The 21,628-nt window shown below is 40.2% G+C and overlaps 1 protein-coding gene across 4 annotated transcripts in view; it reads right to left on the bottom strand.

The window, feature by feature from the left end:
• Positions 1–21,628, bottom strand: part of ALKBH8 (alkB homolog 8, tRNA methyltransferase) — a 45,478-nt gene that overhangs the window by 15,293 nt on the left and 8,557 nt on the right. For all 4 annotated transcript variants that reach the window (XM_080354637.1, XM_080354639.1, XM_080354640.1 and 1 more), the window contains 2 exons: positions 18,425–18,495; positions 215–321 (listed from right to left, as the gene is read on the bottom strand). In XM_080354637.1, coding sequence (XP_080210763.1) covers positions 215–321; positions 18,425–18,495 — 178 coding nt within the window. The remainder of the gene's footprint in view (positions 1–214; positions 322–18,424; positions 18,496–21,628) is intronic.

The following is a 21,628-nucleotide window of genomic DNA, read 5'->3' as shown; positions in this document are numbered from 1 at the left end:
CAGGGACTGGCAATTAGCCTCCTAAAATCCTCAGTTTTTTCAATTTAACCTGAGCAGCATCTGAGCAAAGGAGTTAATTTGTATGATAATTATAGCACTTTACTTTCTTTCTTTCAGAGCAATTTAAAATACAGAATGTCATTAATGAAGCAAATAAACAATATATATTCTTCTATTATCAGGGGATAATAGAAGCAGGGACTCTTACACATACCCATGTGTCCACAGGTATCTGGATTCTCCAGCCATCACCAATAAACTGCATCGGGGCAGCATAATTGCCACCATGTGGCCATCGGGGTGTTTGAAATCCATCACAATCTAAAAAGAGAGAAAACCAGCCACTGTGAATGAGCACGACTTACAGAGCTTCATATACATGCCAGGCATTCTCAAGTCCTTGCTTTGTTTGCCTCTTCGATGTATTCATCAGAATATTGACACAAAGCAGTTACGTATTTCCTCAGGGATGCAAAAGCATCTCTGTCCCCAAGATCTCGCCCTTTCAGCACCGTGTTCAAAAATCTGAGGTAGTCACAAATATATGTGCATATATAGATAATTAAAACACTAAATATATATACATATATTTTATTTTCACAGTAATAGCTTTCTTTGTGAGAACAGGGTAGCACTATTTAATCTCTGTGGGTACCTGTGAGGTAGGAAAGGATTACTAATCCCCAACTAAAGGCAACCGCATAAGAGGAAGAGGGGGCTCATTTGCTGTAACCGAGGCATCTGAAAGTTATGTACCCAGGGTAAGGCAGTCAGCTACTGTCTTTTTGTGAAGGCCATACAGAGAGAGACAAATATCTCCACAGAGTGATTGATTCATCCTAGTCTAAAATGTAGAGAGAGCTAAGTGATACAGAATGACCCTACACCCTCTGGAAATGCCCATCCATTCACAGCAGATTGGGCAGAGACAGTTAACCCAGAGTAGGTAGAAAACATTGAGATAACCAGTATTAGGTGAGAGAAATAATTTCCAGCCTGCCCGCATTCTTGGAGGTTTGCAGCACAACAAGCACATGCAGTCTCCCAAGATCCTGACTAACACGACAACTACCAGACCACCCTTTTATTATTTGCCACCTGGCTTCTAGCCACGGCAATCTACTGAGGTAACACTTTCAGCTTTATTCCAATTTCACAGCCCAGATGGCAGTGCTGCATTTTGCTTCTGCTTGGGCTAAGAATGTTACCCTTTTACATTTCCCAAATGAGTGAAACTCTTGCTGTGGAAAATAAGGAGCAGGTCATTTAAGCAAGTCAACCGACTTACAGAAGACTTAACAAAAAAAGAAAAGTGGTCAAAACTATTCAAGTCAGCAGTTCCAGCTACGCCAGAGAATTAGCACCATGAAAGTGCTGCCACCTGATTTGTAACCTACTAAATATGCAATTTAAAAGCCGATTTACTACAGTATGCCACATCAGAACAAATGAAGCAGTTCTGCTTCTGCATACAGATGCGTTTAACAAAGAAAACGGTGGTGCAATGATCAATCAGTCTTTCAGCACAAAAAACAGCAAGACAGAGACTGAACAAGCAAGACTTTTAAACACCACAAATTACCCACTTACAACATTTACTATTTAATGTTGTGCACACTGGAGCAAACTGCAGTGGCATTTACGTTTTTACGAAAAGAATTATTTATGCTGTAGTACCACCCACATAGAATGACACAGCTCTTTCTGTTGAGCTATCTAAATTTAAGGCAAGAAATGATGAGAGTGACAAACAGTGGGGTTGAAAGGGGAAGAGAGATATGGGGGAACGGGAATAAAGCCTACCTGTAAGGTCTGATTAATGACTGTGAAACACTTCAATAGCTACACAAATAGATGAATGGCAGCAGCTTGCTAATATAGTCCTTCCCTTGCACTTAGCAATTTCTTCTAGGTATCCTCAAAGAAGCATGGGGTGAAAAAGGCAAAGCACAGTGGCTTTACAGATCTGATGGGGAGGCTGTCCCATTAAGCATAACTAGGTGCAAGCCTCTGTAAAAAGACACAGCTACCTGGCAAGGAGACAAAACCAGAAGACAACCAATCAGGACCAGCAAGTAAGGAAAGGAAAAGCATGAAAAGAAACGGGGAGAAAACTGGTTGGATGGAATGAGTGAGATATCTCAGTCTGTCTTTTGCCTCTCTGTCTCACTGCTGTTGGGGGAAAGGTGTGAGGGGACAAGATTCTTTGGAAGTATGGCAGAATAAACTGAACATGAGAGTCCGTCCAGATTTCTTCCTGGAGGCTCAGTTACCCCACTGTCCCTCATTCTGGGTCAGTAGTAGCTACAAAGCCCTGTTCTTGCAGATGATGTTCAAGAACTGCACTTTCTCAAAGAGTCAAGGAAGAGACCTCTGTGGGGTCCCCTACAATCTTGCAGATGATGTTCAAGAACTGCACTTTCTCAAAGAGTCAAGGAAGAGACCTCTGTGGGGTCCCCTACAATTCTAGTTCCCATCTCCCTTCAGGGCCTGGAAGAGGAGACCTCATTCCCTTTCACTTTCGTGCAGCAGGCTAGGGACTCTATCTGAAGCACTGAGAAGCAGTTCCTCCAGCTCCTTGCTTTACCTCATGTGTCTCCAATTCCTCTTCCCCCATCAGCTGCATGGACCCTGAGTCTCTTCACACAAGATGCTCCTCAAACCCAGTCCTGTTAATAACTGTGCATCCAAAACAGCAGAGGCTCAGAGTGCTCTGTAACAGCACGTTAGGAATGAGAGGCCACAAAACTATCCCTGGCAACTGGATTCTCAGGCAGAACTGGCAGGAAAATAGAGAGTAAAAGAGGAGAGTATGTCCTCCTGGCTAAATTTCAGCTATGCTAATCCAACAAGAAATATATGAAACAGAGTATCTGACCGTGCAGAATTTGAGGCTGAAAAGCAGATTTTCATCTACGTAACATCTGGCAAGTATAGTCCTCAGCAGCAAAGGATTCCAGCTCTGCCCCTGCTCGCTACTTTTCTGTGGAGGAAAACCTTGTGCACCATCATTTCACACCGTATGGCTGCTTCACTTTTAAATTAATTTCATCCTTATGACAAGCCATGATGATTTGGGGAAGAAAATATAAATAAAGGATTTACCTGCAAATGGGCAATGACATTAAGCAATTAGCAGTAACTGGAAGAGTCAAAAATCCAAATCCAAAACTAACTTTTGCTTATGAAGCCAAGATCCTCAGCTAGAATATATTAAAGTTTTGCACTTTTTCTATTAACAACAAATTTGACATTGCAATTCCAACAATCAAATTTAAGGAACCCACTGTGAACATTTGAAGTATATTAGCGCAATTCCTATGCTCGATTCCTTTATCTAGAGTAACTGCATCTCAACGCTTGAAGAAACCAAGCAAGAGTACTTATATCCTTTGTTTACAGTACAGTAAAGAATATTTAACCCAGAAGGGTTTTTGAAGAACCCTGCTCTTATCTCTGAAAAGCCTATTACTGACTGAAGTAGATAACATTCCCACACTTCTATATGTGTCTTTATCCTGGCAGAACATTCTAAGTTGTCACTGTCACACACACACGCACACAAAAGATTAACGCATTTGGTCCTCTTTTTAATTTACTAAGGATTCGATCAATAAAGCAACTCTGCCACTGCTGAATCGATCTGCTTCATGACAGCTTCGCTCCACAGGAGATACTGCCAATTACTATTTTCGTTTTTACCCATTTTCGTTTTTCTCTTAGATGGCAGAGTCAATAAAGATCAAATTTCCAGCTAGCCCATGGTGCATCATCCACAGATTACACTCAAAAATAAAAATAGTGGGTGTTTTGATCTTATACAACTTTTACCTTCTTTCTTTGTACTATGGAAAAAAAGGTCTCTCTAAATATATCAAAAAGCTTAAAAGAAACAAACAGCTAATAATACCTACTTGTGGTTTTAAATAACTTGACATGATGCCGGATGTTTAAGAGAGAGTGTTTATGATGAGGGAGCATATGAAGCAGTAAACAGCTTTCAGGGCTGGCTAAACATCAAAGAGATATTCACATCACAAACATTGTTCCTGTGGCATAAAATACAGCAAAACGCAAAAAACAGAAAAGAATTCAGCATAAAAGAAAAAGGGCAGCAATGTGTTTTTTCTTAACTCCTCAGGGAATGAGAAGCCTGCACCGCCTTTCCGTGCAATGGTTCTGCACTCCATGAAAGAGCAGGAGGATGGAGGTGAATGACTGGTCTATCTAATAAGTAATGATCCAAAAGCAAAAGAGAAATAATGCAATGAGGCTATAAGGGCAATGTCAATAAGGATTTTACTGCTACAGTGTGAAATGACAACATTGTTTTTCTAAGCTTTGTCTCTGATGCAATTTGTATTTGATGTTAATAGACTGCCTTAGATGAAACACAGTCTAAAGCTAAAAAAAGTACAATGTGGAATGCTTCTCTAGGCTCTGACATTATTTACTGAATTTTCAGAGAGCAAAGACACATTATCAGCCTACATAGCAGTTTCCCACATGTAAAACAGATGAAAAAGAATGTCTACTTCAAAGACAGCTGAGAGGTTTAAAGCCCACACATGGAGCCGTAACAACACAGTAGCGCTCTGTGCAGAGACAAGAGCCTGCTGGCTCACACAGGACTGAGGCAACCCATCAGTAATACACTGTGCCTTCCACTGCAAAAACCACGCGAAATTCCAAAATCTGGAACTCGGAAAAGTGTTGAATTCTAAGGGGAAGAAGAATGGGATTATTTTCTCTAAATAATCCATGTCACAGGAAATTTATCTTATGTAACCTATGCTGATATTTCCATCCTATATCATGGTCTCTACCCATCCTTCAGAAAATGAGTGCAACGTTTAAAATCATGATGATGAAGTACTTCAGTCCTACTTACCTCAAAAACCTCTCAACACATGCACAGGCCTCCCCCATATCAGATTTACATCAAAGCTTACCACCTCCTGCTAAGACTGCTTATCTACTTAGCCACTATGTTGATGCTAGTCAGATTCTTAATATACTTACTAAGCTTTCTTTCTTCAAAAAACATATTGTTTTCCATCCATGCAATGCATTACTCTCTTATTGAATTTTCTGTTTTGTTTTAAGTAGCTACCTATTTCTTCATCTTAATTGAAGGCTAGGCTATAAATTTTTAAAACCTATTTCACTGTATCAACTGTACTTCATTCTTCTCTCTCTGAGGTCTCATCTTGTTATGATTTTCTTGATAACCTCACAAAGGACAGTGTATCCACTGAACAGCATACCACTGTCTCTCCTACCTACTACATATGCCATTGACTCCATGACACAAATTCTCCTTTTACAAGATTTGGGCAGTGCACAAGAAGAGGAAAACTACTGCAGTTTCTAAACTAAGTCCTGTTGGATGGAGGAGCTTCCAGTTTTCTGCAGGTCTTGTCACAGCGAGCTGGAATATACACCACTCTCATTTTGTACCCAGGGATGCATCTCTTAAGGTTCACCAACTCCAACTGATTACAAGTTATTAGTCACCCCACTAGCTGGCTGCTGGCTCCTCACCGTGTCCAACAGCTGAGCTGCTCTGTGCAGCCTCGGTGGAGTTGGGATGCTGGTGGTACTTCTGGCAGTGTCACACCAACTTTTGACCGCTGCTGTTCCCACTCCAAATCCTCTCCCTGCTGTTACAAATTTTTATGTTTCACTCACATGTCCTTCCTGTCAAGCTGACTCTTCTGTGTTTCAAAAGCCTCTTTGTAAATCCAAGGTTACTCTTCAATCTCACTGATTGAATGGCCAGACTAAAAGAAGAACACAAGAAACTTAATCTATTAAAGACTACCCATCAAATATGCCAGTTCCTACTAACTCTGAAACTATCAAGTTTGTTTCGTACGTCAGGACAATACCTGTCCTGTCAAGGCTGAATATTAGATTCGTACATGGAAGACTTTCAATTCCTACAGTAAAAAGCAATAGCTGCAATACTTCTCCCTCTCTGCCACCACAGGTATAATGGTCTTCTTTCTGGAAAATGCTATTCAAGCTCAGCATATGACCTTGATGTCCTTTTGTGAATCCAGAGACAAAGACTGAAGTTCTCAACAACATCATTTATTCAATTTTGCTAACGTTCCATTTTCATCCTTTAATAAATTAAAGATTAAGATTAAACCCTTCCAGGACACAGAAAGGAAGAGGCTAATGCTGCTGGTATTAATTTCATTTCATTTCTTTTATTGACTTAGCCTCCTCCACAGTATTTTCCATTCTTTGAGCCATATGTCCTCCCTCACATCTGTGCGTATTACTACACTGACATACAGAGAATTGCACCCATCTACACCAGGGCAGAATGTGCCCCAAGTATATGAAATCACTCATTCTCCTTTCCAAAGGAAATTTTCGAGATTCTGTATCACTCGCTCACTAACACAGTACAGTTCAAAGGAGGAGCACAAGAGGACTCTTGGACATCCTGATGCCAGTGGCCTCCAGAGGGCTCAATCTGTTCAAGATCTAATGCCCAAACGTCACAAGAAAGCAGTTCTGCATCATCAAATACATCTCCTCAGACTTGCACTTAATTACTCTATGTCTTGAAAGCAAATAAAACTATACCAAATGTCTACCAAGAAACCATTAAACAAGTCATTACAACACAGACATGGCTGTTCTGTAATGAGTACAACTTTATACACAAGTATGATGGCATTTGCAAGATTCTGGTACACACATCTGTGCATGTGGTGCTGTGGCATATCTGTAATTCTTTCACACATTAAAAACTTGCACCTTTTCAAAAGATTTTCAATGTCCAAGTTGAAAAGGAAACACTTCAGAATTCAAAAAGAGCACATCACCTTTTGAAATCACTGATCATTTTAAAATGTCTGTGGAAACACATTATAATCAGCAATTACCTGTATGTCTATCAACCTGTCATTAAGCATTATAACCTTTAATTCCAAGTTTTGTACAACAGAAGTGGTTTAACTGACTGCGAATAGGGCCTCTATATAACATAAAAAATCATTGATACAGAGCAAACTGGGTCTTGACTGAGTGATACTGCCAAACATGGAATGAAGACATTCAAAACCCGCCTGGACACCTTCCTGTGTAACCTCATTTAGGTGTTCCTGCTCTGGCAGGGGGATTGGACTGGATGATCTTCCGAGGTCCCTTCCAATCCCTGACATTCTGTGATTGTGTGAAAACATCATGGTAGGAAGAGCCATTTACAGGAAGGAGGACCTGAAATGCCGACATTCAGGGTATACACTCGTACCACACACTAGTGAAGCACCGACCCACCAGCTACTGTACAACAGCCCAAGTCTTTATAGGTTCAGAGCACTTCAAGGCGTGGCTAAAACATGTGGTGTGTTCCCAAGTCTGTAGAGTAGAAAACTGTCCTCCCTCACTCTTTACAAACATTGGGGTTGTTCATCAGACCTCTGCAGGTCTCAGCTTTCTGCTTGTAACACTGTAGTACAGGAATCCAACCTAACTATGCCACAGGGTGAGAACAGTCAATTCAGTTCAAGATTAAGACATCTGTGTTTGGGTATAGACTTTTTAAAATCCCGAAAAAAAATGAAACCACATACTAGATGTCTAGTTTAGGCTGGACTAAGTCAGTCCCCATTGAATACAGAGGAGCTCAGCTATGCAGTGCACATGTACACACCTCCTCATAAACACTAAAATTCAGTGTTTTAATCGTGGACTGAATACCACTGACTATTAAATAAGGCACACAAGTATGGATCCAGCAGATGCCTCAACTCTGTTTAAAACAGCCCTGTCTTATTAAAACCTGCACTATTATCACTACAGACTGAGAAAGTAGTATGGAAATATAGTCCTGTGCCAAATATCTGTAATTCAAAAGGATGAAATGATGTGTTTACTCAGCCTGAGTTTGAAAGAAAGGTCAATGAGCCCTTCTCACAGCTCCATCTAACAACTATCCCAGAGACCATCACGATAGCAGAGAATTGCCAGAATACAAGACATGCAAACTGTGCCTCCTGAACTAATTCTTGCATCATATCTCACAAGAGCTGCCATGACACAGTTTCTAATCTATTGCTATAGAAACTACCATATGGCTTGCTTCTTAATCCTCTACATCTTCACTGCAAAAGGGGAATCTACTGAGGAATAAAGATCTGGCTGTGAATTTACAGAAATGGCTTAAATACATAAAGAAAAGTCATTCCTTAGTAGATAAAAATAAAAAATACACAACACCAAAAAAATAAAGAAGAAACAAAAGCCATCTTCTTGGCTAATTATGTCTCCTAGGGACATAAATTATAACTCAAAACACAGCATGACACAGAAAGACTGTTTTAAAATCATTTGAAGAAAACTGTTTTATCAGTTCACACAAATGCAACCCATAGAAGTATGACACATCTGGCATATAGGTGTTATTTTAAAGCAGGTAAAATAATCAAAGAGGAAAAACATTCTGAAGTTTGGATAGGCAGTACTCCAACACTGCCGATTTTCACCACAAGCAATGTCATCTCTTTCTTTTCTCACTCTCTCCATATGTTCATTAACCCTATATATATATATATATATAAAAATAATATATATATATATAAATAAATAATATACATTAGCATCATATATTGCAGACAAAAGTTACACAAAGGAGCTTTACCACAGCCTCAGCATCTGGCCCTGAATTTACAGTGGTTGCATGAACATGCATTGCAGAGAGATGTACACAGTAACAGAGGAGGGACCAGAACATCTCACGAGGAACTGTGAAGTTTCTGGTTTTCAGTGTTTTCAGCTGCACCTCAGCCCTGGTTCTTTCCAACCTTCCTGCTGTTGCCCCAGCAAACAGGCCAGAGCTTCATCTGCATTGCTGTGACTGCACCAAGAGGCTGCTGCCGACTTTCGTCTCTGCCAAGAGAAGCCTCTTCCCCTGGCTGGAATCAGAATCTTTTTGTCAAGTTTATCAGCATGGCAGGTTTGACAGCTCTGGCTCCAGTGCACTTTTAACTGCTCTAAATTGCCAGTTCCTCAATGAAAATTTCCAGAGCCAACTCGACAGCAACAAGAGCTCTGTGGAGAAACTTCCAAAACACTCAACATAGCTGGAAGGAAAAACAGAACATCGCAGTATGCAAAACGCACATATTTGTAAAGATAGTAGAAATGCAAACAGACTTCAAACCCCATTTGCTACACTTGATGGTATTATAGAAGTACAGTTGAAAGCCAAGAGAGACAATATACCACAGCAGGAGCTTAACAAGCTTGTTTCTTTGCTTATAGACCACTTGTGATTATTATTATTGACTGACCACTTGTTATTTCTACATGAAATTTGCCACAGTCTTAAAATAGGCTCCTATGACAATACAGATGACATCACAAGCTAATTAAATTAGGTTTTTTTTATTGAATTCCAGAACTGAAGTACAGCTGAAATGGAACAGCTAAAGATAATGACTTCTTAATACCCCAGAGTTCAGCCTGTTTGCTGTTAATTTGTGGCAGATACTAGGATTCCATTTCATGCATCAAGTGCTGATCTTCTAAAAATAACATGGGGAATAGAAATAAATTCCACTGATAAACTCCCTTCAGAAATCAAAAAATTATTTTAAAAAAAAAAGAAGAAATTAGTAACTACTCAAACAACAACACACGTTTCTATAAAAAAATTGAACTGTTTCAAGAACGACAATCCAAAACTCAACTAAAAAATAATTTCAGCTGTAAAAATATTAATTGAAATGTAAATTTAAATGCTCTGTTAATTTTCTTCTATTACAATGATCACATATTTCACAGGAATAAATAGCAACTTCGTATTTAAAAAAATTAATTCACGTCACCACCACTGAAAAGCAGTTCATGTATCGTACACGGAGGGAGTGAAACGGAACAAGAGAATAAAAAAGGGTTTTAGCATACAGAGAGCAATATGTTGCATCATAAACTATATTTTTTTCAAAATTTTAATCTATCTGCATATTTCCTACCACATGAAAACCAATTAGTAATCACCAGCAATAGCAAGATATTTTTTAGAGAGTATATTTGCTTCCACTGAAAAATTCAATATCTGTATTTGTGTTTCACAGAAAAGCCGTAACAGCCAGACGTCTGAGAATTGGAGATGAAATGATGCTGCCTCAGCATACAAAATAAGCACAGTTCAAAAACAGCAAATATCCTGGAGACAACAGGTTATGTTAAAACAGAATCAAGTTGGTACAGGAATCTGCGGAAGTTTTCCGTCATTATTTAGCAGCTATGACCACAGTCAGAAAATTGTAAGCCATACTGCAGACTTCAAACATTTTAGAAAGTGTTTCACTCAAAGTAGGATTTTGGTGTAATTGTGAGAAAACTAACTGGAACTATACAGTATTTTCCTAGCATCTCTCTGTATTTTTTCCATGTGATACTGAGTGGATGTTATTGTCAAATTCTTGCTAATTGCAATTTCTTTTGTCTCTCTTTCCACATTCACCTCGAACACACTGCTGATGCAACTGCCCAGAGAAGTGCAGTGAGAACATTCTTCTCACGTACCTTTCTCTACAACAACGACACAAAGAAAATGCAGGATGCTAAAGAGACCAACCAACTGACGTGGAGAAAGCGAAGTGGCACAAACCAGGAGGGGCCACAGCTCTGCCTTCCCTTCCAGCAGCCAGAGTAACAGGCCACTTGCAAGAAACAGAACTGCTGCACAAAACGGAGTAAGGCAACTTCCCATTCCAGCAGACCCAGAAGAAATATGTCAGCAAGTCACAGCGTATTCTGCAGACCAGAGACCCCACAGCGAACAAACAGCAGGCCACCCTTCCCTCCTCAGTGTTAAAGTGGGATGAGAGCCGATTTAGAGATAAGGCCTTGTGTGGTGCGGGACAGCGTTATGGAAAAGCACGGCAGATGACAAGTTTATTTCTTCTGTGGAGAGGAAGGAAGGCTGGTACAAATCCAATAAAAGAGAGACAGGAGACAAAGCTCTGCAGAGATATTTGCCCAGTATTGGCCCGCTGGTAGTAAATGCCAGACCTTAGAGATTCACCACAGGGCCAACTCGTACAAGGCGCCTGGAAGCTGTCATGTCCCACCAAGGTGAAAGGGGAGAAAAAAATAATATTTTTACAGACAAAACTTTAAAATACAGGCTCTGTCATTGCTTAACTTTGATTTTGTTCCTCCCAAGTAGCTGAGGAGGTAGCAGATAAGGTAAGATCTCTATGCTACTGTCTTGGTTTTCAACAAATTGCTGCCATACAGCTTCCAGAGAAACAATGCCAGGATCATCATCCTGGGGGCAATTCTGTCCAAATGCTCTTCTTGTAGCATCTCAGTGCCAATCCAGATTGGTTAGCAGATTCCTACAGTACCTGAGAAACAAATGCTTGTCTGCATTACTTGCATGCAGTGGGTATCTTGGTGTTGTTACCTTTGGCTAAAATACGGAGTTAGCCTATAAACAATCAAGGCTGTGGAAAGAAGTGATTAAATATTACATTATAGGTTCTCTCTGCACAATTAATATGAAAGCTGGGTTAAAATAACTGACCAGGTGCAAAAGATCAGCAGGACACATAAGTATTTGCTAACTGAATCCTGCATGCAAATGGAAAAGAGTAATCCAGCACAAAGATAAAACTCGGAACAGCATGGTTACTGAATTTTCACCTTTCCCCAAAAATACAGTAAGATTGTTATAAATATTCCCATGAAGGGCTGTAGACTTTGTTGCTTATCTCAGAGGGCACAATTCTACATTCAATTACATCAACAGAAACTTCTCCCTTGATTTTGACTGGTCTTGTATCTGATCCAAGCTCAATGATAGTACTTTATGGTATGAGATGCACAGAAAGAAGCACACAGGACATATTTATACAGAATAAATGCAAATAGGAGAGATAGATTTATGAAGTCTAATGCATTTAACTTGTGGTGCTCAGGAGAAACTCTTGAGTAGTTTCCAAAAATGAAATACCACTTTAAATGCAACAAACCAACTAAATTTGGTATATAGTTATAAATACAGTGCCTTTGGGTTTCCAGCTAGATTATACAGAAACCACTGCAAATCACTATTCTTCAAGAACTGATAAAATCCATGACTGTAAGAAGGGTACAGCTCAAGAAACCTGTCTTATGGATCTGGAAAGCACACTGCCAAGCTTCAGGAATCCTACCAGGCTCACTTGAACAAACTTCTGAACACAGCATTAGGTTGCAGTTGTTAAAATTAATGTCTCCCATTTAGGTCAAGAGACATTTTGGTTCTGCCAATCCAATCTGTTTTTAAATATCAATTGTTATTTTTAGTATTTCACCTACTAAAATCATCCTGCTAGCATGGACAGAGGAAAACCTTTGGTACAGCCACTACCAGAGTAATTCCTTAAATAGGTAAGATGTTTTCTGCCTGCTCTTAAAATAAAAATAAAGCAACGTAAATTTAAAGAGTAAATTAAACAGAATCAGCAACTAACCAAGAAAACTGAAATAAGAGCAGGACCACAAAGTTAACACAACAATATTTCCAGTGCCTGCCCACCTTGTTAGAGCTCATACAAGACATGAAACAGGTGCTTACTTTCAAAGGCTGGGCACAATCTAGACTTTCTAAAGGCTTCTGATAAATTCTCTCAAGAAGCTATTACAGAAACAGCTGCTGCTAGGACACCTACAGATTCATGTTTGTTAACCAAGACAGATTAGAAATAGATTAACAGATAAGAAGCAAAAGTATAGGAAAAAAATGGTCAATTATCAGTCTGAGAGATGAGTAACATTAGGGTACCTCATCCTATCAGTTCTAGGATGACCATTGGTAATACATATTGCAAAAGGCCTGGTGGAGTTTTTCTTTGTAACATTGCTCTGCTTTCAAGGCTTAAGAGAGTCACAGGTTTTCTTTATAGGATCCAGGTACTTAATATCTGCAGGCTAAGACCTGATGAACCTGTGTTCAGAGGAACTGAAGTTGGGCAGACGTCAAGGACAATCCACACATGGCCCCATTGTTTAACTTCGAGCCACAATTCTGACTCACAACCCTGATGCTTCCCTTTCGCAGATATGAGGTCAGGGGCCTGGCCAGAGCATCACAGCAGTTCTCCGTATTTATACCAGGCTTCTGCTAGGCCAAGGCACAGGGCTGCAGAGCAGAGTGAGGCACTCAAGAAGGAAATGCAGAAGCGAAGGAGCAAAGAATGACAAACTTGGGGCTTCCACATCAGGGCTGGACAGAGACAGAACAACATAAATCATAGTACGGTGCCAACACACCACACTCTTCAGGAAAACTACAACTGTGCTTCACCCTCTGGCATGAGGCCGGGACAGTCCCACAGCAGTACTGGACAGAACAGGGCAGAGCTGATAAGGAAGGACCGCAGGGTGTCAGCCGCTGTTTATTGGGGTAAGATCTATAGCCAGGAAGGGAAAATTCTTTTATTGGTTTGATATGCTTATAGCACTACTTAGCTCATTATAGAAATGTTACCTACCTCTGTATTTCTACAATTCTAATCAATCAAGGCTTACACGACAGCATGTAAAATGGAAATTACAAAAAGAGGAAAAACAAAATCTCAATATTGACCAAGCTCCTGCTGCACACCTACAAAAGGAAATTTGACACAGGCTTTAACTAGGATTTTTTAAGACAGCTGCAAACTTGGCCAGGCTCCTAAGATGAAATACTATAAAATTACGTATCTTTAGAGACACCAAATGGAGACACTGAAAATAACACCTAACTCAAATAAATACAGAAAATTCTCAACAGGAATGACTGTTTTGCAGTACTTTGTTCAAATTCATGGACACAGGACATATGATTTACCATTAAGCTTAATAAAAATCACTCAACTAATTTCACCCAATTGCCTTTCTTCGCCTACTGTGACAACTTCTAAATTAAAATTGTATTCAATTACATAACATTGAAACTGACTTTCATTACTATTTCCAGTTTTTCAGCTCCTATAAATAAAGGGTGAATGTGGTGATCTACAAGAAGCCATTAGAAGCCTACAGGCCATTCTGGAAGTCTCACTTTATTCTGCAGTTTACCAGGAGATGCCAAATAAATGGGTCAAAAACAAAGGAATTATTAGCTCAAGACCCTCACTTTTCTTGGAGTATTATGGGAGAAGACATATCACCTGTCTCACTGCTTTGCCCTCTATTTAGTGGTTTTTATAAGTCAGGGAGTACAAACTAATAGTGAGATTTTTCACCTTCAAACCAAGTTTAATCTGTCTTGTAAACTCTCCAAAACACAACATATTGCACCAATTAGAACAAAATTGAGCCACTTGGTTTCTCTGTGTCTCTTGATAAAGCTGTTCCATGTGACTGATAGGAAAGAAAATCTCACACCTACATTTCCACCTAATTTCAGAGAAGCGTAAGAACTTGGATTGCTGTAGGTTTTCTAATGCAAGACAAACACTGTGTTGTGAAGAATCACACACTTATTTTCTTCTCAAGATTGTTCATATTTAAAATGAACATAAATGTCACATGCCAAGAGCTATTCCTTTTTCAACATAAATCAAGTCTGCAGAAACAAATTAGACTTACAATGATTCCTCTGACAAAACAATACAAAGTGCTTTGTCACTGGATAAACTCCTTCACCACTGAGGAAGGGACTGATTCTCAACCATGTGCTTTAGGCTGCAGTTGGAGACATGTCACTAGTGGTGTAACCCAAGGTCCGCACTGGGGCTAACTGTATTTTACATCTTCATTAATGACCTGGATGATGGGGTGGCGCAGAGCTTACCCTCAGCAAGTTTACAGACAATACAAAATTGGAAGGAGTGGCTGATGTACCAGATGGTTGTGCCACCATTCAGAGAGATGTGGACAGGCTGGAGAACTGGTGCCAACAGGAACCTGAAGAACTTCAACACAGGGAAGTGCAAAGTCCTGCACCTGGTCAGGAATAACCCCAGGCACCTCACGCTGGGGGCTGATCAGCCAGAAAGCAGCTTTGCCAAAAAGGCCCTTGGGGTTCTGGTGGACAAGAAGTTGAACATGAACCACCAGTGTTATCATGCAGAAAAAGGGCCAACAGTCTCCTGGGTTACATCAGGGAGAGCACTGCCAGCAGGTCAAGGGAGGTGATCCTTCCTCTGCTCAGCACTTATGAGGATGCATCTAGAGTACTGTGTCCAGTACTGGGACTGGACTGTGCTTCCCACTGCCAAAAAAGATACAGACTTACCTGTAGCAAGTTCAGCACAGGGCCACGAAGGTGATTAAGGAGTATCTTTACAAGAGGAGATGATGAGAGAGCTGGGACTGATCCGCTTGGAGAAGAGATGGCTCAGGCTCAGATAAGATGGCTCTTATGAATGTGTATAAATACTTGATGGGAGTGAATGCAGGAGAAGGAGTACGATTGTTCCTAGTAGTGTCTATCAACAGGACAAGAGACACTGAGCACAATTTTAAATCCATGTGATTCCATCGGAACACAATTTTTTACACCTTTTTTATTTTTAATTATGACAGAGGTCAAACATTGGAATGGGTTGCCCAGAGAAGTCTCCATCTGCAGAGATATTTGAAAGACAACTTGACAGAGCCTTGGACAACCTGCTTTATCCAACCTGCCTGAGCAGGGGCCTTGGACTAGATGATCTCAATGGGTCACTTCCAACTTAAACAACTCTGTGATTCTGTGAAGACGATACATGTTTGAGAACCTGTGCTGATAAATAAGGCACTAGGCTAGGAAGGCACTTGTGTTTAGTCCCCTGCCCTGCCACAGACCTCTTTTTCATAAGCCAAAATATTTATTTTAGTTACTAGTTACCAGAACCTGCCTAACTCAGATCCTGAAAGGACAAGCAGACGAACAATCATAAAAAAAAGCTCTTACTAAGAATAAACTACATGAGGGATTTTGCTTTCTTTTCTTCCTCTGAAGTGTCTGGTTCACCAGCTGCCGAAGAACGATACAGAATGAGTTGAGCTGCAAAGTTACTTCTTTATGGCACTTCCTATTTAAATACATGTGTTTATTGTTGAGGAGAATAAAGGAAAACACATACAACTTTGTTTATGTGTGTTTTCCATTATATTGAGCCTAATTTATTCAGATAAAAAAAGCCTCATACTACAGAGACAAGATGGGATGGATACCAAAGTTTGCTGCTGTATATGCAACTCTGATTATTTATTATCAGACCATGTAAATTTTGTACATGGTAAGCTTTAAGGGAACAGAGTAATGGGCTTCACTCCTAAAACAGCTAACACACATATTACTGCAACTGATACGTATATTTTAAAATCAGATGAAGAGTTAAGTGCACAAAAACACATTGAAGAAATCATAAAAAGTTGTAAAAGTACCAGAAAGAAAAGCCATTAAATAATTTAGCATTTCATTGGCCACTGGTTTGCTTGACTACATGTGTACTTCAATTGTCTGCACCTGAAAAGTGCATTATTGGGCCATTAGTGAAAAGTCACTATCTAACAGACTGTATCCAGCGCCTATGCCTGAAATATGAGAAATTGCCCAAATCCAGCTGTTTTCGTGATTGAAATGTACACATTCCAATTTTTAACAGCATCATAATGCTACAGGCAGTCCAGGTTTGTATTTCTCAGGTGATTAAAATCACTCTGCTTTTGGCCATCTCTGAGACCATCACAAAGGTGTGCTGTAATATAATCACCAAGAAATGTACTGCCTTTGGTGACTCATCAATGAGGTAACAGGGCATCCGTGCCAGAGTCAGCCTTTTAATTGAAATGGAAAGGGTAAGAAAGCCTGGGGCTGGCAACTGAGGCAGAACAAGTGAAATCACAGCACCAATATAGTTTTTCTAAAGTAAACTAAAGTATCTTTTTTTTTTTTTTTTTTTTTACAAGATCAACATAGGAACAGCTGTACATTGGGGCTACCTACTGTTGTGCTGCTCTGAATGCTCAGCACATATTAGAAAAATTAACCTTAGGATGGATAAACTGCACAGAAGATCAATTAGAGCCCTTCTCCTATAGAAACTGCATGAAAGAAAGATACGTTCTCACGTGCTACTTAGCGCTGAGGTGTTGATACTGTTAAAACCAACATTGTGGTTGAGCAGAGGAGAACACACTATCTCTGAGAAAAGGCCAAGCGCAGAAGCCACATGAGGAAGTAGCCCCTAGATTTGGAGATTCCAGAACAAAAGTAGTAAGAACTCTGCTGCCACTGTGCATACCACTCTCACAACTAATCCCAAACAGTCCTACTCTAGAGTGGATGCTTTTGTGAATGGTGGACAAATACCCCTACAGTCAGGCTGAGAGGACTGGCAACCTTTTCAGCCCATTTTCAAGTGACCAGGAACACAGATGTGCCACTGCCACACATTCATGACAAAGCTATCCTTCCTTAGACTCAGCCCGAGTCCTGGGAGCTCCACCTCCACTACACAACTTGCAAGAAGAAAGCAAGTCGATGCCAAAGCCCAGACTCAAGATTCAATAAAATCCAGCCACGTTTCCCTCTCCGCCTAAAGAGTAAGACAAACCGAGAGCAATAATCAGTTGATGTTTTGTAACAGGAGAACACCATTGGTAATACAGGTATAATTCTATAAGCACAAACCTCTGTGGCATCTTCATTCCACTGTCAGTAAAAACAAGTAGCAGATTAGATCATTCTTCTACAGCATTCACAGCTTTTCAATGGAAAGATTCAAAAGTCCAAATTTTATTACCCACTGCGATAACCCATTCTCAGCCTTCTTAAGCTTCTAGTTATCCAGTAAAATGGGAATACACAGCAATACATGTACCACTAACAAGAACATTCAGACTAGATTATATGGACTGTTTTCAGCCATACTTATGATATGTTGCATGACTTTGTGCTAGCCCACTGTTCTTCCATTTCCCTTCCCTTCTTTGTCTACATCATCCACATATGTTGGAAGCTTGTGAGATCGGAGTCTACCTCTGCCTGCCACTACTAGCTCAGTACAGTTCAGACGTTGACTGGACCTTCTACAGGTAATAAATCTGCATTAGCCTACTGTAAACACACTGAACATAATGGGAGGCTTATGCAGACCAGAAGGAAAAGGGGATGACACAGGGAAAAAAGGAAGTAGAAACAAACAGGAGTGGTATGCTTTCTAAAATGAATAGAAAATGAAGGTCAATTGAGAACTGGATGCTCACGTTAAAAAAAATGGGGTATCATTAATATCACTGGAAAATCCTCCAATGACAACATCTCATTGCAGTTACTTATTTAATTAGCATATCACATTACCTTACATGCTCGATATTAAAGTTAGATGAGTGTGAACAGACACCATGGAAAAAACAAATTAACTTCTATTAAACAATATAAATATGGAACTTCTCAGTAAAGCGTCATCAAAACACGTATAAAGTTTACCTCAGCTCCTAAACTGAGAGAGATTATTTCATCCTCAAAAGCGGAATGTGTATCAATATGAGGAGGAATTCCTGCATAAGAAAAACCAAATTAAAAAAATCAGAATAATAATAATTGAGTGCTGTCTCAGTTAGCAAGCTTTATTTCCATGGATGTCCATATAGAAAACTGGGATTTACAGCTGGAACAAACAAAACATCTTAAAGGAGGGAGTTACCTTCCAAAACAATCCAGGACTGGATTACATCTGACTTACATCCCCAGACTAGATGCACAGTTCACACAAGTGTCCTGTATAGTCAGCTGAAATATCTGGAAGACAGTTCAGAGCACCCAAAGGCTGCACTCATTCCCTGAGGACTCCAAATGCTCTCCTTGCTGCAGAGAGTAACTGAAATCTCTGCGCTCTCCTCTTAGGCAGTTCTGCGCTTAGCATTAACAATTATGCTATGTTAGGTGATTTTGGGCCTTAGCTCATCCATGATATGTAGGTGGTTAGGGTCTGGTGGCCGGAAGATCTTGCGCTGTACGGAAAGGTAGTAGCCCCTCCCTAGATAGGTAGAAGTGTGTGATGTAAGCAGACAGAAGTGACGTTGTAAACTCAAGGTATATAATGCTGTGTTACCTGCCAATAAACGCCATTTGCCGTCCACCACATTGGTGTCTGCAAGCTGAGGGATCGAGCGACCTGGGGTTGGTCGCTGTGCTGTTCCTGAACCAGGTCGCTACTGCCACCTTAGAGGCAGCAATGATCATTCAATCACAGAATAGTTTGGGTTGGAAGGGACCTTCAAAAGCCATCTAGTCTAACCCCCTGCAATAAGCAGGGACATGTTCAACTAGATCAGGTTGCTCAGAGCCCCGTCCAGCCTGGCCTGGAATGTCTCCAGGGATGGGGCATTTGCCACCTCTCTGGGCAACCTGGGCCAGTGTTTCACCATCCTCATTGTAAAAAATTTCTTCCCCTGTATCTGATCATGCATTTCTCTCTTACTTTTTTCACAGAGAAGGAATCATTGCAAATACTCGCTCTCTCACTACACAAATGATTGTGTTAAGGGTCTCAGCTTCAGAATTAGGACATACTACCACAAATGGAGGCAACACCAGGATCAAACCCTGCCTCCACTTTGCAGTTCCCAGGAGAACTCCACACATCATTGCCAGGCTAACCCCTAAGGCAGCACATTTGTCAGTGTGTGTATGAGCAACATGTAGCTGAGAATCGCCAAAGCAGCCAGCAATTCTTTTTTTTCATTTTCTTTCAGATCTGCTAATCAGAAAGGAACTGCCATCCCCCACAGCTCGTGCCACCCATTTGAATGCCAGGTGCTGAAACAGCAGCAAGCATGTCACAGCAAGATCTCACCGCATGGTGGGGAACTGCAGCCAGCAGTGGAGCAAGGCCAGCAGAGAGCCCAGGGGAGTTGCAATTGCACCTTCCTTGGACACTACAGCAGACCCAGACAGCGTAACTCCTATGCGATCCAAACCAAAACAGTTATATTTGTTTATTAAAAACTCTACCCACATTAATTTTGGATGTTATTGAATTTCTGGGCTGAAAACATTTTTTCCTAACAGTGTCAGTCAGTCGTATAAGGCATTCTTATTTTATGCCAAAATTTACTATTCCATTAGTTCTAGTGAAAGCAATACAAGTGTTTCATGAGGCAAACATTTAATCTGAAATAAAATCAATGAGACTTGAAAACCAAGGACACATATCTGTTTGTGTTGCTCATAACTTCACCTCAGCATAAAGCACTGAAACTCTGCCTTCAGATGAGCACTAAAGTCAGCACAATTCACTGTGCAACAGGGTAACATGGGCAGCTGTCTTCAGTGTCACCCAGACAATTCCATCAAGACCACTGACCTACCTGCTTCTCTTACTCCATATACGCAGCACATAAACACAGTCACCTAAACATTCAAAAGTGGATAGGGACCTTCAAGTATAGATCTACCACTTTAAACATTTTTAGGACCCTGAATGAAAAAGTGCCCTCAAAAAGGAATTCATTTAATTTGTCTTAAGCGTCGCCACTACAGCTTAGATGGCCAAAGTCATCAGTCATTCTTTAAAATACCTAGTACAATTTCTAATGACAATCTGACTCAGAACACAGATATTAAAGGTATTAATCTGACAGCATTCTGGCTCATTCATATCCTAATGATTTGCACTTCAGAAAGGGTATTTTGCTTTGGGTTCTTTGTTTTTTTGGTTTGGAGGGTGAGGAGCAGTTGGTTTTGGTTTTTGTTGGTGGTGGTGTGTTTTGGTTTGGGTTTGTTTCTTTGGTTTTGTTTTTTAAATTGCTTCTTTTCTTGATAGAAATCTATAACTCTAAGTAATCTCCTCTGATGACCCAGCCAGAAATACATTACTATATCAATTTAACAGATTGTCATATACATAAACCAATAGAAATATGGTTTTCAGACCCCTGTTTGGCAGACACTGTATTAGCTGTCAGACATTAATTCTGAAAGAAAAGCTGTTGTCCTTTCCTCCTAAGGACAAATGAAATACCCACTCTAGAAAGGAAGCCAGATATTTAGCCTTGATGACTGACCTTCGCAAAAAGCACAGAACATGATTTATTCCTTAAAGGTGTGACTAGAAGCAAATGTCTCTTTGATGTCTCCAGCTTGGAAAAGATTACAGAAACACAGTAATTCCTTATTCCTCAGATAAGGGAATACTGCTTGTATCACTTATGAGTCCATATATATTAACATTCTATTTTATGTACTAACAGCAAGAGCCGTTGCCTGGAGACTATGCACAGTACATACACGGATAAAGAAGAGTTTGGAGTGAAAAGTGCACTAGAGTACAAAACCAAATATGACTGTTTATTCCTACAGCTTTTCATATCTGGTTTCCTTGTTATGGCCTCAGACTTAAACACCATCCATTTCCATAGCAGTGGCATAAAAAAAGGTACTTCTAAACACAAGCTCCCAGGTTCAGAAAACAGCATGAAGACTTTATTTTTGATTCAAAGCATCTCTGATCCCAGAGGAAATACACTAAGCAGGTCCTTAAATGTTGTCCCTACATTGTGTCACATTTAGATGCTATTCTCTTCCAGTCTTCAGTTAAGTTGTACTAGTTTGGCTGGGGCAGAGTTAATTTTCTTCACTGTAGTCAGTATGGGGTTATGTTTTGGATTTTTGATAAAAACAGTGTTGATA

This window comes from Nesoenas mayeri (genome assembly GCF_963082525.1).
Source record: "Nesoenas mayeri genome assembly, chromosome: 1".
Lineage (NCBI taxonomy): Eukaryota > Metazoa > Chordata > Aves > Columbiformes > Columbidae > Nesoenas > Nesoenas mayeri.
The sequence above is the reverse complement of the archived record's forward strand: the minus strand, read 5'-3'. Positions and strand labels throughout refer to the sequence as shown.